Source organism: Calidris pugnax, unplaced genomic scaffold (genome assembly GCF_001431845.1).
Source record: "Calidris pugnax isolate Ruff unplaced genomic scaffold, ASM143184v1 scaffold44, whole genome shotgun sequence".
In the NCBI taxonomy this organism is placed as follows: domain Eukaryota; kingdom Metazoa; phylum Chordata; class Aves; order Charadriiformes; family Scolopacidae; genus Calidris; species Calidris pugnax.
In genome coordinates this window covers 16,510,697-16,530,612 of record NW_015094506.1, presented here as the reverse complement: position 1 = coordinate 16,530,612, position 19,916 = coordinate 16,510,697, and the positions used below count along the sequence as shown (strand labels likewise).

The 19,916-nt window shown below is 37.8% G+C and overlaps 1 protein-coding gene across 9 annotated transcripts in view; it reads right to left on the bottom strand.

Annotated features, from left to right (window-relative positions):
* Positions 1-19,916, bottom strand: part of PPP1R12A (protein phosphatase 1 regulatory subunit 12A) — a 117,154-nt gene that overhangs the window by 56,190 nt on the left and 41,048 nt on the right. For all 9 annotated transcript variants that reach the window (XM_014963642.1, XM_014963644.1, XM_014963640.1 and 6 more), the window contains exons 2-3: positions 18,162-18,292; positions 471-589 (exon numbers count right to left, since the gene is read on the bottom strand). In XM_014963642.1, the coding sequence (XP_014819128.1) occupies positions 471-589; positions 18,162-18,292 (250 nt within the window). The remainder of the gene's footprint in view (positions 1-470; positions 590-18,161; positions 18,293-19,916) is intronic.

Below are 19,916 nucleotides of genomic sequence, written 5' to 3'. Positions count from 1 at the left end.
TCGTAGTCAATGGAGAGAAACAGTTACCTTAGGGTTGGATTCATCTCATCCTAACACTGACACACCTGAGTCACTCTAAAAGTGCCTATTTCTCTCCTCTCTAAGGCAAGAATTCAGACACCTAGAAGACTACAGATAGCTGTATCAATACATTATTAGGTACTTCTAGATACAGAAGTCTATATCCCAGGTGTGGGGATACCATTCATAGTATCTGAATACCACCTAAATTCTGTTAAGTGAACGCTGGAATCCAATCAGCCCCTGCATTCAACACTTCTGATCTCTTTCTTCACAAGAGGCTGGGCTGAGTAAAAACACCTAGAAGACAGCTTGAGCACTGTACATTGTATTGACAATTCTCTTTAGAGAAAAAAATCAGTGACTTCAAAACTTCTAATTTAGCATAAAGTTTCAAAAATATATTTAGTGTCCAATAAACAAAACCACGCTTCCATAGTCAAAATTACCTTGTCTATTTACTTCATTCTGAAGCAGTTCTTCCATTGCCTCTTCTTCAGCAATATCTAATGGAGTGTCTCCTTCACTATTAACAGCTCCTACGTGTGCTCCTTGACTAATTAAATACCTGCCAATTGAAAAATAAACTGTAAGCAACATAGTAAAGCTGATGCAAAAAAATAGCAGCCACTAGGTTATCATATGCAGTAGGTATATACATGCACACATACAATTCATAGAAACAACTATATTAGGTATAAGTAAAAAATCTCATGACTGTCTACAGTCCCTGAACATCTGCATGCCTTTTCACCATAACACCCATTAACACAAATAGCACTCTGGTCTTTAGTTTGCCATAAAGAGTCCTGGCACATTTGAATATACACTTGCAAGAACTGAAAGAAGAAAATGGTTAGATGATGAACAAACACAAACTCAAGGCTAAGAGAGGTTGAACCACTGATTCCCACAAGCTCCTCGAATTAAACCACTCTTCCTAGAACTTCCAAATTCAGTAGCATATTTCTACACTTTGGCATACTGGTGACTCCTGGTCTCTGATGCAGATGTTAATAACACCAGAATCACTTCTGCTCCTAAGTATTCATAAGGTCAGCTCTCGGTGGGGAAAGAGGTGAGGGGAGAAAGGAAGCAGGACTCCACACTGTATTTCAACCCTACTGCTTTCTTACTTAAAAGTACCACTATCTCAGGAGTCAACAATCCAGACACAGTGGAATTTATTTCTGAATTTCAAATTAAGCCAAATGGATCAATTCCACCAATGTCACAAAAGATTAAGTTGCTTCATTGTATTAAACCATAAGGCTATCATGTTATTGAGAACCTACAGCTTAATATATAGTCTGTTTCTAAGGAGACAATGAACAATAATTAAAAATCAATACAGATCAGTCTTGCACCTTCTGACCGTAACACTTCCACTTCCGTAACTAATTCAACAGTTTGACCCACAACAGGACTCTACACAAACAAAAAGTAACAAGCATACCTCCTGCTTTGCAGAGCTTAATTTACACTTCCCATATATTTGAGAAAAAAAAATTAATCAGGAGATACTCAGACCCAAAGAAGTAGTAGCCATCCATTTGGTAACAAGTGTATGAAATCAAAAGTGCCTTCTTAACCTCACTACTGCAGAAAGCCAAATTATGCAGGAGCCAAACACAAAATCAATCCAACACTAATAAAAACACTTTAAAGTATTTCTGCTTAACTACTGCCAATTAACAACAACAGATTCCAGATCTAGGATCGTATTTTCTTTATCTTTATTCAATAACTCAGCATCAAGCACTCTCATAAATTTCTATTTTTTAATGTATGTTTTAAATAGCACTTGCTATTAAACCTCTGTAATTACATCAAGAAGAGGAAAGAATGGAGAGATTGCAGAATGGAAATGACTTCCCAGAAGTGTAACCGTATCTCCTGGGATATGCATCATCAGTTGCACCACTAACTTTGATGCCGGTATGTGGTGCTGGTTTCATTCCGGTCGTCTTAAAAGAGTGCCGCTGTGACTCTTATCTCTCTCCAGTTTACAGATTTAACTTTTGAGGGAATGAAAAATTAATACAAAGTAACAACATTTCTTAAGAATCCCACTTGCACTGTTTTAACAGTGACACAGCCTTCCAGATTACACACCAGATAACTGCTATCCCGGGTGTCTGCTAACCAGGCAAAACCAGAAGTGGGGAAACCAACTTTCTTACAAAGTCAAAATGTTGACCCAAAACCAAAGTCGAACACTGACAAAAATATCTTTATAAAAAAATCCCAAGTCAACATCTATGTGCTTTCACCCTATTTTTTCTAATATAGACATTTTAAAAGTGGTTTAAAAAAACTGATTTTTACCTGTTTCCATATAGAATGTATAAAAAAAAATTAAGCTACTTTTATAAGGAAAATACAGATCTCATTGAAGTGGTTGTATTTGGCCAACCACCCAACCGGGTCAATAACTTATAGACATGATAAAAGAAGCAATGCCTAAGAAAGTGTAGGGAATGAACAGAAGGCTACAGTAGCATTTTGGGAAGTTATTATTTAGATATATGAACAACTTCAAGATCAAATGATCCTTTTAAGTAAGACTGCAAAAATTAAGCTGCTTACAGACCAAAATCAGATCAGCAGAGCTAGGGGGATTAGCAGGGCAGGAAAAGTAGAGTTATCCAAGTTCCCCTTTGCACGTGTTTACGTTTTCCTGGGTCAGCAAAGGTTGGGTGAACCCGCCCTGAGTTCACAGGATTTAAAGGGATGGAGATGGAGAAAGATGGAAGGCAGCACACTCCTCACCAGGGAAGTGAGAACAGTCCTTTCCCAACCTTCCTTTGGCCCCTGCAATGAGGCCCCTCCGCCATCCCCACCAAAATAACAGTGATCGCCTCACGCAAATTAATAGCAAAAGAGCAATACTCAGTATAAACCGTATTATTAAAAATCCAAATATTTTAAAGACCCCTTTTAAGCCTGGTAGTGAAATATCTGTTTGTTCTGTTTTCCACATCATTCAGTAACAGATGACTCTGTCCTGAAAAAGTTTATGCATTTGTTTAATGTCATTTACAGTAATAATAGTTTCAGCAAAGCAACGACAGGGTTCAGATGGTGCATGAAGTCAGCCTGTTGCCTACAGGATTGTACGCTTTATTAGGAACCCCAGTGCTACCAAGAGAAAGGAAAACAATCATTTCAGATGTGCAGGTAACTTGACTCCGCATCACATACAGAAAGGGAACAGATTTACTAAACAAAACCCCTAGAACAATGCTCTGAGTTTGTAAGGGGTAACTGGGCAGAAGCCAGTACCAGAATAATCCCAAGAATCAGAAGGCTTTGTTGGTTTTTTTTAAAATTTGCTTTCCAAATAAACCATACTTCAACCTAAATTATAGTATAACTTCGAATATGGGTGTGTTTGACATATTCCTTATTCTGGTACCATACACTAAAATCTCCACATGGAACAGCATATTATTGTATGCATATTTTAAAAACCATACATGTTTTGGGAAAAAAAACTACCCAACTCGTAAATAATTGCTTGTGTTTTATTTTTATTAAGTATGTGTTACATTCATCTTGACATTTCTTCTTTCTAAAGCAAGTAAACATCATATAACTTGCATGTCCTCAGCTAATACTTGATACAGCAACATGTATGCAGTGAAAAAGAAATCAGAGCTGTGTAACAGAAGTCCAGAACCATGCCCTTTGGTACCACGTTCAAAAAAGGTGCTTTTTGCAAACTTGGGTGCAGTGGAAAAGTAAAATTTTATAGAACTCCCACTGTCATCTACTTAGAAAACCTTTCGGTATAGCACTTAGATTTGTGTCTTTTGTAATTCATTTGTTGCAAAATGGCCACATTCAACAGACAGCTACAGAAGTGTAATTCAGAAAATCCGAAGAGAATATTATATAATATTCTGGTGAGTGCTCATTCAAAATGTAAATAAATAATAAGGAAACAGTAGCCTCATCCATACCATGCTTATTTCTGGAGCTAAAGCTTTCAAGTGTTGATATTTAAACTAAAGGTATCTCTTTTAGACAGCCTTGTGGTCTAAATACAGAGAAATGCAAGTACCCCAGGAACACTAGGAAAGACAAGAGCAGGAAAATAAAATAAAATTGTTCCTGATACTTTTGCCCTGATGTTTCCATGACAAGCATTACGCAGACTAGCTAAGACTGGAAGAATAAGTTTGCTTTGCGATACCATTGTTTTATGAAGGCAAAAATACTTCTATTTGAAATTTGTCTTTTAGCAATCACTGCTGTATATTCCTCAATAGCTATTATAGACTGAAATTAACAACTCTGAAAAAAAAAACCCAAAAATATTTATTTTCTCTCATTGGACATAAGAGGAAGATTTTTCACAGTGAGAACAATCAGCCATTGGAACAATCTCGCCAAGGAAGTGGTGGATTCCCCATCACTGGACACTTTTCTGGACAGGGTGTTGAGCCATCTTGTCTTGACCAAGCTTTTGTCAAGAAAGGTTGGACCGGATGATCCTTGAGGTCCCTTCCAAACTGGTATTCTACGATGGTATGATTCTCTAATTATTATGATACCAAGACTATTTCCCGTCATCTTATGAAAAATACATTTCAATACCTTTCATAAAGGGGTGGCACCTCAGTATCTCTGAGACAATAAATAACAACCCTCTGAGATGACTGTGCAGAAGTCAAACAGTCCACACCAAAACCAAGCTCAGGAAGTGGAAGTTAAAAATTTTACCTGGCAACTTGGCCTACACTCTGAATTAAAAACTAACAAACAAACTACTCCATGCAGCTGACTTGCATTTGTGAAGTATATTAACAAAATTTATAGAGACACAAAGTAAACAGACAGTAAGACACCTCTCTCTGAAGACAGTTACATCCAAACGAGTTTTATTTGTGAATTTAGGAAGCATTTACTTGAGAATTTGGAAGAAGAATTAGGTTTTACTTAACTTTGTTAGCTGCAGACAAGAACATAACGCTGCAGACAACACTTTAATAGTATATACCTCGGCAACAGAAAGGGGGGCATACGTTTACATTCGAACCTTGCCCCAGTTCACAATATCTGGAAACAAGTTTGCAAAGTCATTAGGGATATAATTAACTTTAAGTACTTGCTGAACCTGAAGGTCACCAGAAGGGTGGCAAGCGCAAGGCAGGGCAGAGAAGTGGCCGCTGAATTGATTCAGTTCGTTAAGAATTGCTTACCGAGCTCATGGAGACTAACTAGTCAAAACAAGAGGTCCCTTCCAATGAGTCAGAAGACAGGTTGCCAGTCTCTAATTTCTAAAATGTGAGGAGAGAGACCCTCCAAAAAAATCTCTTGCTGAATAAAGGTTTGACATGATGCATATACATTTAAAATAAACATGTTCAACGTGGTTTTCCAGGAAAACATGGCCTAATTGCTAGCAGGGGCACCAACCAACAGCACAAATGGTCTCCCAACAGCTTTCAGCTAATTAGCAACTTAAGCTAAACCCTGCTGGTTTTTTTAAAATCCATAGATGGTGTAGTTCAAATTAATTCCATGAGTGTCTTAACCGAATGATAACAGGGAGCAAAAGACAGAAAAAGTGTCACTGTGCTCACGCAGCTGTGCAAGCCATCCTTTGAAGAAATAAACAATGGAAAAAAAATCTGCCCCACAGTCCAGAGAATGTAAAAAAAAAATTCCAAAGACATGTAAGTTTTTCATATGTCTTCTAATTGCCTTCTTTTAAAATGCCTTTCAGAATTATTTCAATGTTTTTTTAAAAATACAAAGCACCAATACACTTTTAAAAAAGTACATCATTCAAATTACTAATAATAAATCTGGCCAAATAATTAGACCGTCAAGAGATATTTAACAAATAACAAAAATAATTTAACATTGCCATTTCCACTTTTATTTTTTAAGTTGAAGTACACTAGAACTGTAACACCTGATATCCTTTTCAGACCTTCTATTGGTTTGAGTCTCTGGGAATATTTCTTCAAATATTTTCTCACCACAGAAAAGTTTCACTTCAAATTTAAATTCTTAACAATGTTGTTATTAACTCAGACAGAAGTAGAAATGCTATCTCAAGCTCCCTAGCCTTTCTCAAAAGTGGTTTGGGTCTGGTTTGGGTTTTTTGTTTTTGTTTTTTAAATTTACAGCAAAAATAATACTCAAAGTCCAATTAAGCAAAGGTATACCTACCTGCATATACAACATATCAAGAGATAAAATTACAGCTTCTATGTGATTCCTGAATTTTTAAGGTGCACTTCTCAAAATAACATATTAAAGAAAGGCCTAGCCTTTTTTTTTTTTTAACGTCTTAAATAACACAAACTTTAAGCAAATATAATAGCATTAGAGCAACTTTGTGCTATATTCTGTTGTGGCACATAGTACACACATACCCTGTGTCAGTGGGCAAGTGTCAAGTCAGTTGAATACGAGAGCAGAGCACCCAGTACCCAGCCACCCCTCAAATACTCTCTCCTGCACCCTCACACTGTCAAACTCATTTTTAAACATATTTCAAATACTTCAAAATCCATATAGATGTAATGAGATTAAAAGCCACAATTTCACTGTTCCTGAAATATGGATTGTAACCCGTGTATGCGTTTGATGGAGAGTGTTAAAATGTGCACCCCTGGGGCAGGTCTCACAAGGCACAAGGAGCTCTGCTTGCCCCAGCTTGGGCCACCCGGCTCTGCACAACCAGGGATCTCCTCTCCCTCTTCAGTCACAACCTACAGACAATCTCCCTTGTCCCCCTTTCTCTACAGCTGAGATACTCCTGCAGTTGTCTTTTTCTCCAACCTGCATATTTACAGAAGAAAATGAAGGCTGTGTGTTCAGAACTGGAACCAAAGCTGTACAAATTTGAATGGGCCAAGAACAGTTTCTCCTGGATGATTTTAAGACGGATGTAGAATAAATCAAATGACTAGAAAAACAATCAAGTCAAACTCATAGGGATGTCTTACTCAGGCACTCTGCAAAATGCCATCCCACGCTGTGCCTCAACCTTCTGCCTCTAATCATTTAGAGCTGAATAGAGACTGACATAACAAGACAGGCTTCTGTGATGGCATTTAAATTAAAATCAAATCATGATAAAACTCAGGCACTTTTAAGGTTATGTTTCTTTGCAAATTCCAGAAGATTCTCACTCCCATCTTTCTCTCTTGGAAAAAAAATGCTGCAGCACTTTATAAATAGGAAGGCTCCCCCTATGAGCAGTAGCATCAGCCAGGAGCTACAAGTTAAATCAGGCCAATTAGGATTATTTGGCAAAACTAGATAATTAATTCTCTTGATATATGTTAGCGATGATTTTAAGACAGCTGATACCAGCAAGAGATCTGAGGTGAATTTATGATTTCCTCTTGCAGAACACGAACTGAGAACTTCAGACACCTAGAGACATTTAAAAAAATGAATAAAAAAATAGTTAAACGAAGGGCCAAATGCTTCCAAGCAAATGGGAAGTGATAATTCTTTTCAATTTTCACCAGTCTAATCCAGATTTCAGCATATGTCTTTTTCTAAATTATGTACCAGTTTGAAAAGACCTTTTTATATCCTTCAATATACAAGAGCTCCTCCAGATTGCAGCAAACCCAGCTTCTGATTCTCCCGCATGAAGCTGTCACAAACAGCATCTTGGACAGACACACACCTTTGCTTCCAAAGTGTCAAATACTCCCAAAGTTATCGAAGTAGTATGCTACAAAGATGAGAAAAATAAATTGCCCCTATGCAAACAGTACTTTCTGTCAATTCTAAATACTGTACCTATATGAAAAACATCTTTATGTTTATGAAGCCAACACTCCTCAAGGTACCAACACACCACTGAGCTCTGCACACGGCTGCCCGTCCCTAGTCTCCACTGCAACTTGCGCACCCACGGAAGCACAGTGACTAGAATTACATCTGTTTTCCTTCTTGGTATGCAAAAGCAGGGAAGAAATAGTATAGATAACAGTATCTGGTTAGTCTTAGTCCTCCTGTGTTCCAAGAAACCTCTGAAAAAATCCAGCAATAAGCTCTAGAAATATTTGTACGTAGGCAGGCACGTAACATTAATGGTGCAAAGATGGAATAGGAAAAATTCCTACTTGCAGCATACGAAAAGCAACTAAGCCTTCATATTTTACCTTATCCATATAGAGGAAAGGCATGTGAGAGGTGGCAGAGCAATGTTTAGGTATAAGTAAACAGTGACGGAGAAGAGGAAAGTAGGAAACATGAAGAACACTATATAGGGAAACACGCTATAACCTATTTAAAAAAAAAAAAGAAAGAAAAAAAAGAAAGAAAAAATGACCTGGAGCCTGGTATTGCCAGGATGAATACAGGGCAAAACCTTCAGCAGGAAAGAAAGCAAGCAAGCAAGCAAAAGAAAAGGTATTTTTAAACTGCATTATCAAATGTTAATTTCACTACACACTTGGTAAAAACGTGTTTCTCTCCTTTACGTAGAAGTCTTTCAAAAATTAAGGAACACGTATGCTTGCTAGTAAAAGTATGTTGATTTCCAAGCTGAGCTATAGGCAGTTTTACAGAAAATGCTGTCAAAATTCACAAAACTACTAAAAAAACCCTCGATCCCCGAAGAATTAACCAGACCAACGTTTTGAAGTCCAACATTTGCAAAAAGTAACAGAAATGTTGCAACATTAAGGTCTGACAACAAAAAAACATTTTTGTTGAGGTTTTTTCTCCATAAAGACTGATTTCTCTAAATCTGATTATTCTTCTTGCACTCTATAGTGCAAAAATGAAGGTTGAGTTTGAAAAAATATCGTGTTGCAGCTGCAGAAGAGTACATACAGTAACTCTAGCTCAGGATGCTTTCCTGTAGTAACTCTCCAAGCATTTGTGGTGATTTTTGGAAGTGTCGTCAAGATGAAACCTTGGGATTGAGTTACACTCGATAAAAAGAAAAGGTACTGACAACATGGAGGTAGAAAAGGAAGAGGAAGAAGGAAAACCATGCTGCTGCCCATCTTCTTCAGCTAATTCCTCATCTACAAGAGGTGATCATACCACTAGCTCACTGTCCTTCCTGCCTTGTGCCATGAGTAACATTGTAGATTTGGCTATAGTAGCACCCCAAATTCTGATTTTTAACTGCTGCTTTCTATTTCAGTGGAAGTTTTGAATGTGGACCTAACTTAACAACCTTAATGTCCTCCAACAGCCACGTGTTGGCATTTACATCAGAAAAATTTAAACCAAGATCAATTCTTTTACTGTGCTTAAACAGATATTAGCATAGATAGAATCGCTACATCACAGAACTTATCTTGTTTGTAATTACATTATGCAACAATATAGTGAGCAAATCTCTCTATGAAGCAACACTGGTATCACAGTGCAGCTTTTAGCATCACCCAGTAGTACTGAACTCGGTCTCACCCCTCATTAGGTATCAGCAATCTGGAATTCAAAGCAGTTGTTTACCTGTCCAGTTCACTTTGAACTTCCTTGAAAACACTCTTCTTCCGAAAGAAACTCTGTATTTAAATTTGATAAGCAGTACCTCATTTGTAATCAAGAGGGTTCAAGTCATTCCTTTTTCATACTTTTTTCCTGCTATACCTGCTGTTTATAGCGAAAATACTGTATTTTTGTGTCTTGTATACAAATAACTCATTCTCATCAATGCTCAGCAGCCTTATGTCTCCAGAAATACCACACTATATTTACATGGATTTCAGAAGAATTCAAGCAGCTTTTATCCTGCCTCAGTCATGGGTAAGACTAGAAAAATACACACAGATTAGGATCACTTGCACTGAAATGACGTAGTTTAGGATATCCAACAAAAGACACAGCTGTAAGAAAGGGTAAGTGGGCCATAAGTTGCTTTAGTGTCATTAGAAAATCTACCATATGTGGCAGAATAGGGTCAAACTCACAATAGAGAAAAAAGCTCAAAGAAAATAAAAACTGAGATACATGGAAGTGACAACCTATATTACACCCCTGCTTTCTCATAGAAAAGGACTTTATTTTTAATTTAATTAATTTTATATCTGATAACTGAATAAATTCTATATTCGGTATTTAATGGAACTAACAATTCCATAGATTCTATAGTGTAAAAAGAAACTATCACCTCCTCTCTCTAAACCAAAAATTTTAATTAGTTGATGAGGCCCTCACAAGTGACATTATGCTGTACTTACCAACACTTGCTCAATTCAAAACCTGGTTGCTCATGTATCTAGAGCTGCCTCCCCATGTTCCAGTCACACTTAAAAATAGAAGTTGATCGGTGTCAACAGGCAGTTACGAGCCATCATCCAGGGAGGACCTGATGCATTATGTTTCTCAGGAATCTACCCGAGCTCCCAGTTTCCATATGTATCACTCTTCCATATGTCTTCTCTTCCACATGTATCACTCAGATGCTCACATTTAACTTCAGAATTTGTAGGTAAGATATGTACTCTAAATTGTTCTCAGGATACCAGCAAAACCAATGCTCTGTGATAAACAATTAAGATCTCTCCTGCACATCACTTCTCAAGGCATGATGGGGTTTTTTTAGACATGAGCTGCACTTTTAAACTCCTTTTCAGCCAAAAATCAGAGCGCTCTGAGCTTTACACTGGGCACATTAGAAGAAAAAAAGATACTTTCCACTAAATCATATGTCTCTGAAGAAGGTATTTCTGAACTTCATGATCTAGCAGATTTACCTTTACAAGAACAGAAACACAATAAATTTACTAACAAATATTTAGGGTCAGAAGTGGAGATGCACACAGTAATCCAATCTGAAGAAGGCAGCTACAGAGCACCCACTGTCCTTGTGCATCCTGCAGTGACCAGCTCTCCCCGACTCCCGCAGTTGAACAAACAGGCATCAAATCAATTAGGTCCTATAATTTCCTCTAACCCATCGACCATATCTTACTGTGTATTCCTGCCAGCTGCTTTTATCAAAACATCAGATCACAACTACACAGTACAAAAGATTAAACTCTACCACATAATGATACAATTTTAAAAAGGGGATTTCACCATCAACCTAAATAACTTAATTAGCATTGCATTATTCTTAGGACATACATACATGCAGCAAAAACATGCCAAAAACAGTATAATGCCACAATACATCTTCATAAAAGAAATGCCAACTGATACTAGCTCACTGATCTTCTCCAAGTTTCTCTATTATTTTTCTCTTACGGAATTTAGCTTTTTCCTTGCAGATATTTTTACATTGCCAATAAAGAACAAGCATGGCACTTTGACTGGGGGGGCAGACAGACTACCATAGTAGCATATTTTCTCTTTTAACACTCTCATTAACACTTTTTCCCAATCTGTTCTTCCAGAAAGAAACAAGGCAGCAAATAGAAATGAATTAACTGCAACAATCTTCCAAAGCCTGCAGTGACCTTTTCACAGCTCTCAAACATTGCGTCTTTACCAGTGTCAACTTGTAAGAAGTCAGTCATTCTTCTAGAAGAGCTGCTCTTCTTTGGCTGAGAATAAATCTTCTTTTCCTGCTTTTATTTTGTCACGTTTGTTTTATAATATATCCTTCTGAAGTCCTCTTCTTATTTCCTGAGTTGGCTGTATCAAGTTTTATCTTTGTTCCTTTACCTTTTAATTCTACTCCTCCAGTTAACGTTTCCTTGTGTCATTTAAAGTAACATCTTGAATCCTGACAAAAGTTTCATTCACCTTGTAGCACCTTTACCAGACCAAATCCTGTATCACTTTGCATATGCAGTTTGCATGTGGTTTACATCACACCACCGACTTCACCGTGCTATTCACAAATCCAAACTTCCAATTACCCTCCAAAGATCCATTTTTCAATCTAACACTAATAACATCACTTTGTACTCAAGTAAAACCACAACTGGGAACAATGCTGAAGGAGATGGGAGCTCCCCGTGACATTTTTTTCAGTCTGCTTTGCCTAAATAATATCTTGCTCTTCTAGGGTTACACTAAAAGGGTTTAGATTAAAAACACTCCAGTAAGTAAGAGCTTCAGGTATTCAAGTTTTCAAAAATTAGAGAGAAACGGATTAGGAAACAATTGCTTTGAAACATATTCTGTGGCACAACCACCCTCAGACATCATGGAAGAACATTCGAGAGTACCAGCTAATTCAGGCTCCTGAGGTGAGAGGTGGAGGCGAGGACTCCACCTGAGCAGAGGCAGCCCTCCACAGCCAGATTTCTGATCAGAGGCACAGGCTAGGTCTGAAAAACAGCCCAGACTTTTTTTTTTAATACCCACATATCTATGCCAATGGCTGCTGGCAAGCCAGGTCAGCTCACTGATTCAAAAGAGCATAAACCCTACAAACCCCCTGAAGGCTAGTCTTACCCTAAGAGTTCCCACATTGTTGTGTGCTCATTAGATCATTAGATAACGCAAGAGAGGGGGTAAGAGCCTATGGAGGAGGGAAAACCAAGGAGAGGAAGGAGCAACTGTGTATTTCTGCAGTAGTCTCAAGTTAGATCCCATGAAGCATATTGTGACACTGCACTGATTTCCCTTCGCTAGCTGTGGCCAGATGAGCGCTGGTCCCATCCTTCTACCACGGGCAGGAATCAGTACCCACCACCCAGCACGCACAGCAGTCTCCGCAAGGCAATTAGAGCTGCAAGTAAACCACCTATCACTGAATATCTATGTATTCAACTACAGGTTTATAGGACTGTCTCTCACTCCTCCGTGACAGCGATCACTCAATTAGTCTTAATGGACTGTTCCTAAAATAGAGAGATCTTGGGACCACGTCTTGCTGAGGCTTCAGCAAACTAGTTTGGCTGGGTTCACTTTCAGGTATCTGCAGTCTGGAAAAACAGACGGGCGTCAGCAATAAGGTAGTGGCTACACACAAGCCTTTTAAAATGTGCTTTAAATATTAGGGGAAGGAGAGGATACAAAATAGGAAACATTGGGCAGGAAGGAAAGTGAGCAGAGTAGTAGAGTTGCTCAAGCTGCTGGTTCTCTTCCTAAATTACCTGAGCGAAGAGGCTCTGAACTTAAGAAGTTTTTCTCTTTCTAACTGAAATCATATGCTTCAGGCTTTAAAATTTCTAAAATAATGTATTTTGAAACTGTGCTAAGTCTTAGGGTCTGTATGTGTAAATATATGTATCAAACATGCCTCCCAAACATAAAAGAAACCATACTGAGTTAGGCCAAACATCAATTTAACATTTAGCCAAAAGTGAGCACATCTTGAGGGAAAACAAGACCAGGGCAAATACATGCTACTTTTCCTGTAATACCTTTCCAAACTCCAACTATTTTCCTGGATTTGCTGAACCAGATCTGATTTTTATATACGTATTGTGCATTTGTACTTTTTTATGTATCCACCCTCAGTAGATTTCTCATCCCTTGAACCCACGTGACATTTTAGTATCTACAGCAACATTTGGCAGACTGTTACTCAGATGTAGTAGATGTATATGAAAGTATAAAAACCCTATTCTTCCCTGAGGGGACATCTCCCTCCCCCTTGTTTTTTTTGCACGAAAAGTGCAACTGTCACTGACTTCTATGTTATTTTTGAAAAATGCTTTTCTTATACTTGCTGGAAGATGTACCTTCTTTCATTCTGGGGAAAATGAAAAGGCATTCATATTTCAGCAGTAAAACTGTATTATGACCTCTAAATACCTGCAAACAAGTTTCAAAATACATCAACTCACAACCAAGCATGGTACAAATCCCACATGAAAATATATTTTTAACACAAACTTTAGTTTTTGAACAGAAATTTCTACCATTTCAGATTTTTTTACATTAATCTGGTACAGAACAGAGAGAAATAAGCAAGCAAGCATTTTGAAATTCTGTTTCTTAAATGCTTTGCGCCATTTTTCCACTACATTTTTTGCATTCTAAAATGGAATTTGTTTATTCCCTGACACTGAAATAATATACAAGCTTTTAAACTGTACAAGAGATCTATCGGATAAAAAAGATTCATTATATACACCTAAATAGTTTTACAAAGGTGAATTTAAGGGTCCTACCCATTAAACACCATCTCAAAGAAGGCACACAAAATTTCTGGTGAAATCCTCCTGCATTTAAGTTTGTTTCCACATAACTATAATTTTTCAAAGCATTTGATGCTGCCTTTTAAATTCATACTAACACACTGGAGAAAAAAAAAAAAGGCTCCTTTGTGCAAAGCTTTCTGTAAATGAAAAGAAATGGAGAAGAATACAAAAAGAGAACATGCTATACAAAATCCACCTGTTTTGGTAATTTTGAAGAATTTTAATTTAAAACATGTTCATATTGCAATTACTTGTAAGCTAATTCACACGGTCATAAGCTAGATGAACACTAAGTTAAGTAGGCAATTCTAAAATTAAACTATTCAAAGAATTTCCAGTAAGCTGAAGCACTCCCAGCATTTACACATCTCAGAAACAACAAGAGAAACAAAAGGAGCAGTTGCAGTCCATGGCAGAGTTTTTGCTTTTACAGCACAACTCTCCATCTGCAAACAGCTAACACCTTATTTCACGCTAAACAATGTTCTCTTGCTGTATTTCATCTGAAGTGGGTTTCTACATGACTAACCTTAAACTGGAAGATGCATTTTTTAGAGGAGATGGGAAGCATCTTCAAGAAAAGACAGCTGTTCCAAAGGAGCAGAAAACTGAAATGGGATGGGAGACGCTGCTGGGAGAAGATGCCATAGGACTGGTGAGCACAGTGGAGGATGACAGGGACAGAGAATACAATGTCCATTGGCCAGACACTGCAGTTAGCGGAAGCAAAATAAAAACTCCAATGAGTAGAGGCTGTGCAACAAATTCACTCATCCCACCAGCAATTAGCATGGGACCAGCACCAAAACATGGCTGAACCTGTGGCTCCCTGAGACATCCAGGGCTTTTTTGGAGAAGCTCCCTACCACCTACACATCCTATACTTCTCCCAGATCTCCAGCAAATGGGTGCACTCACTCAGGAACATCTGAGCAGCAGCAGGTGCTACTTAAAAAAAATGTGTACCTTAATAGGGCGAGAGGATGAGGTGTTCGGTGAAAGCACAGTGAGATGGGAAGGCTCCTGCACTGATCAGATAGGCAGGCACCATTCTGTAGTAACAGAGGAATGACTCCCAGTCGTTCCTATTTACTGTACACAATAGGAAATGGGTGTTGGTAGCAAATGCATAGGACATGTAGGAAGAACATGCGACCTGTTTGTGCATGGATTCAATTACAAAGCAGTCTGAACAGAAACCTTGCTCACTCTGTACATTGACCATCCCAAATATAATCCTATGGAGGACAAACGAGCATCAGGAGAAGAAAAACTACAATAAAGATTGGACTATAAAGGTTGGTAATGATTAAATGGTTGGGATTTTTTTTTTCATTTTGAAAGCAGAACCAAAGTTGCATATCCCATTAGTAGACCTGCGAACTCCAACACACTCCACTCAGTTTTCCTTCATAGACTCTTACTCCAGAGACAAATCATACAAGAGTTACCATGCACCAGTAACAGAACTTCTGCTTTCCTTCCCCCTCTTCTAAGCCTAGAAAGTGATGTGCACACATACATGAAGAATATTAAGGCTGAAAGGTGAACACAGTCAGAGAGGACATACTTGGTGCTATGAAGTCCCTAAATTACATTCTAAGCATAGAAAGGCATTTCATAACAGAAAATAGCTCCTAGCTCTGTTAATTTCAGATTTTGAGACATGAAAACCAGAAATAGTGAAAGTCTGCCATCATGCCACATTTTTCTTGTGAATTGTAAAATTGTAAGCATTGTAAACAAAATCAATATATTAATTAAATTTGGATATTTGGAGGATTTTACAGATTGTGCTATTTCAAGGGAAATAAATTCCAGTTATTTACATCTGAAGAAAGCCCTAAGAAGACTTAAGATGGCAGCAGAGGAAGCAGAAACAGATTGCTGAGTTTCCAACTTGAGAAGCTCTACAAAGCTGTACAACAGGCAGTTCCACAGGAGAAGAAAGGGAAGCACAGGTCAGACTCTCCCCAGCCCTTCGTTAACAAAGTTTGGAAACACCAGAACCCATGACTCTTTTTTCTTTTGCACCTTGTGAGAAAATAGGAAATGAACAGAAGACGTTCTGTACCAAAACGCTAGTCCATATCATATAGGACAGAAAGATTACAAGCTATTAGCTGTAATCTTTTCAGATCTATATATAAGCTCCCTAGTTCACCCAAAGTAAAAGATCCCTTCCATCAACCTGAAAATTTAGTGCTAAAAATGAAACTCGTTGGATACAGACACACACAAAGACACATTCTCATGCTTCCCAAGAAAGGTGTTGTCACTAAAGCAGATGCTGGACCCAGTGTGTACTATGGCTAAATAAAAATGAAATTTCTAACCTTTGATAATTTATTCTATCATCCTGTCATATTCCACGGGTTTTGCCTCAGCTGCAAATTCTGCTGTCAGTTTTGTAAATTATTTGAAGCTTTGCTCCTGGAGAAGCAGTTTAAAGAAAATCTTTGAAGAAAAGTTTACTATGGTCCTGACCAGATATAAATATTGCTCCATTCAGGTGAGGTTACCCTTCCCAGCTGTATGTGGAAATTCATTTTAACAACTTATCTTCAAAAGTCCTTGCACCTTAAAAACACTGCTCTTCCAACATCTTAGATGTCCCACATCCCATGTGATTATACTCCAATAACTTCATTTAAAAAAAAAAAAAAAGAGAATATGCAGACAGGTCCTATACCAGTCTGAGACAATAAATAACAGCTTATAGTCTTCATAGACTACGGATATTCAAGTCAATAGCGAAAAACTGTCTTGTGGACAAGAGACTTTGTTCTCTCTCTACCGAACATCTCCCTACTTTAGGCTGCAATGCCAAACCAAGAACATTTATTAAACTTTTTTCTATTGTGGAAAAAGGCAGGCATTTTATCTTCACTAAACTGAAGAAAGGCTTATATTACCCCAGTTTGTAGGGGAATTCTTGTCATAGTGTAGCCAACAAGTAAAGACTTCCAGCGTGCATGCAAGGGAGATTACAGCATCAAACATCAGCATAGTGTAGAAAGGCAGATTACAGAAGTCAACAGTCACACAGCGTCCCAGTTATAAAAAGGATACACAAAGCACTTCACTGTACGAACACCCAAAAAAAGAACTTTTCCAGTTAAAACAATATACAAAAGAGTCTCCAGAATTGTTCATTTTCCTTAAGATTCAAGCAATTAAACCTGGCAAACTCACTGACCATCAATAAACGATCCTTGAAACATATAATTTCCCTCTTTCACCACTGTAGACAGTAGAGTAACTTTATTATGTGATAAAATACTATTTTATATTTTATCCAAGTCTCACACTGGATCAGACATCACACTGAGTTTAGCAGAATTAATGAACCCTGTGTTTACCTGAAGGTCCATTAGAAAGACACTATTACCTTCTTTGCTGCGAGAGCAGCATGCTGAACAACATATGCCACACGTTTTCTCCAATCAGTAATTACTTCAGGTTAAGACAAACAACCTTTGGAAAAGTTTGATTTTAGCATATCTTCAGTGGCTCTCAACAAGTTTCAAGAATAACAACAAAAACACTCCTGGAATTTAGTACTGAGTAAGCTTTAGCTAATACCATAACAGGCTTCTAACTTCAACTGTAAGATTTTGCTCCACAGCCAAAATAATTAGCAAAAGTCACCACTTTATACCACACCTGAAAATTGAAAGTTTCAAGACTGCAGATGCAATTGCAAAATTAATCTCCTACACATAAATTTATCCTGGGATGTTTCAGACTACTAATAAACGTGAATTGAAACTTTCTCTCCATGCCTCCCACCCGTAACAACCTTTCTACAGAAGAAAATAATTCTTAAAAAATCATCCGACAGTCACGAGTAGTCTTAAATGTTTACATCTTACAGCTACCTAAGATACAATGTAAGAAAGCTAAAAAGAGAAAATGCAATGTACAAATGGTTAGATACACAGCACACTTCACAACCAAAACACATTATAAAAGCATCCTCTCTCACTACACATCCCAGAGGCAACTAAAAAGAGTGTCATCTGCTTCAAGTGCCCCTCTGACAATATATTAGCAAAATACATGTATTTCCAAAATAAGAGGAAAAAGCCTTACTCTGCTATATCAAGATATCCACAGGAAGCAGCTGCGTGTAGAGGTATCCAGCCTTCATTATCTGGTTGATTAATATTTGCTCCATTTTCCACCAGAAATTTCACCATATCTACGTTATCGTCTATACAAGCCTATAAAGAAAGAAAGATTTAAGAAATAAGTTCATATTAAAGGTGTTCTACAATATTGTGCATCTTTAAGCAACATCTTCAAGAAAAAAAAAGGTAGGTATCTTAAAGTCTGACGAGGGAGTAGGGTTTATTTGTTGGGGTTTGACAGCAAGACAAGAAGAATTTGACAGAAAAGCAGCAGGTGTTACAGACTTGTGAAAAAATCCTTAAATAAACAAATTCAAACAGAGGTTAACAAAAACAACAAATATGATTTCTTCATGTAAATTTGTTCGGGTTTTCTGAGAAGCCATTTACAATCCCCACTGCAACCTTGTTCTCCAGTATGAAGCGGATCCCTTTATGAAGCCCTCAGGCCCTCGTTCCACCCCAGGCCCAGCTCAGTCACTCCAGAGGATATTAAAATGGAATAAACAGCTACACCATGAAGCAGAATTGTTGTGACCAAAAGATGGGGAGCAGTTTGGAAAACACCATAATGTAGTTTCAATTATAATGCAGTTGAGAGTAAGGAGTACAGAAGGGGATGCTACGTTGCATTTCAACACCCCTGTGCTGTTTTCTACTGCAGCATATTCTATACCACCATACATCTTTTAGCAGTCAATTAATCACTGCTGTTTATAAACTTAATTGAGGATCAATTTGGCACAATGCAAAGACATTATATTTTGTGCACGTCTTAATTACCAAGCAAACACTGTTGCCCAGATGCAGAACCACTGCTGCTCTCCAGATCTCCATCTTGACTGGCTCCTATTTTGCCTTTCTTCTCTGCGTTTGAGTATTTTTCTCACAGGGTGCTCAGTGAGTTTTCTTGCCAACTTCCATACTGCTGCCCTTAAAAGGGCAGAGCAACCGAGAGAAAAGTCCCTCTGCATTTCAGGACAGCGAGGACTCAGAACAGCTAGACCCCACAAGACTGGGATTAATTTTTTAGCTTAATAAATCAACAATACTGCATAACCAGAAGGCTGAAATGAGGACTTTTACTGCCGGACTCCTAAATCCTTCTAGAGAATTATGCCTTTAATTAAATGCAATTAAGGTATAAATTTTACTTTTCAGAATACTTCTACAGCAATAAAGGCTGAAAATGATATACTGCTTTATTATGGCAAAAAAATCTCAGATTTCCTTATTTAAGGAATTGTGCCTTACAAGGTGAATCCCAAAGCCTTCCTCCATTCTGTAGTGCTGAGGGAACAGTCACACCGTGAGAGAAGTGTTGCTGCCCCGTTTAAGCAGCCAAACAAAAACAGCAAGAAATTATCCCTCTTTGACCCCATTTGCTTTATTAGGTACGAACTTAAGGCTTTGTTTAGAATGTAACACAGAACTGTTTCAACAACGAGCCTCATCTGGACTTGTTCATCCGTAAACTTGCTGCTAGACTGCAGTCCACTGCTTGCATTATTTGTTTTTCAATCAAAACCAAAACCACGTTCTTGAGTGAAAACATTCAAAAACCTTCCTAACTTTTCAAGTATTCTTGAAAACTGCTTTCCTAAAGGATTTTTTGAATTATCTTCAGTCATATCCACCTCTAAACTCAGTAATTTTTTAATCAAATAATTGATGAATATACTTCAACAATAAAGACTACAAATTCCTCGAGCATATT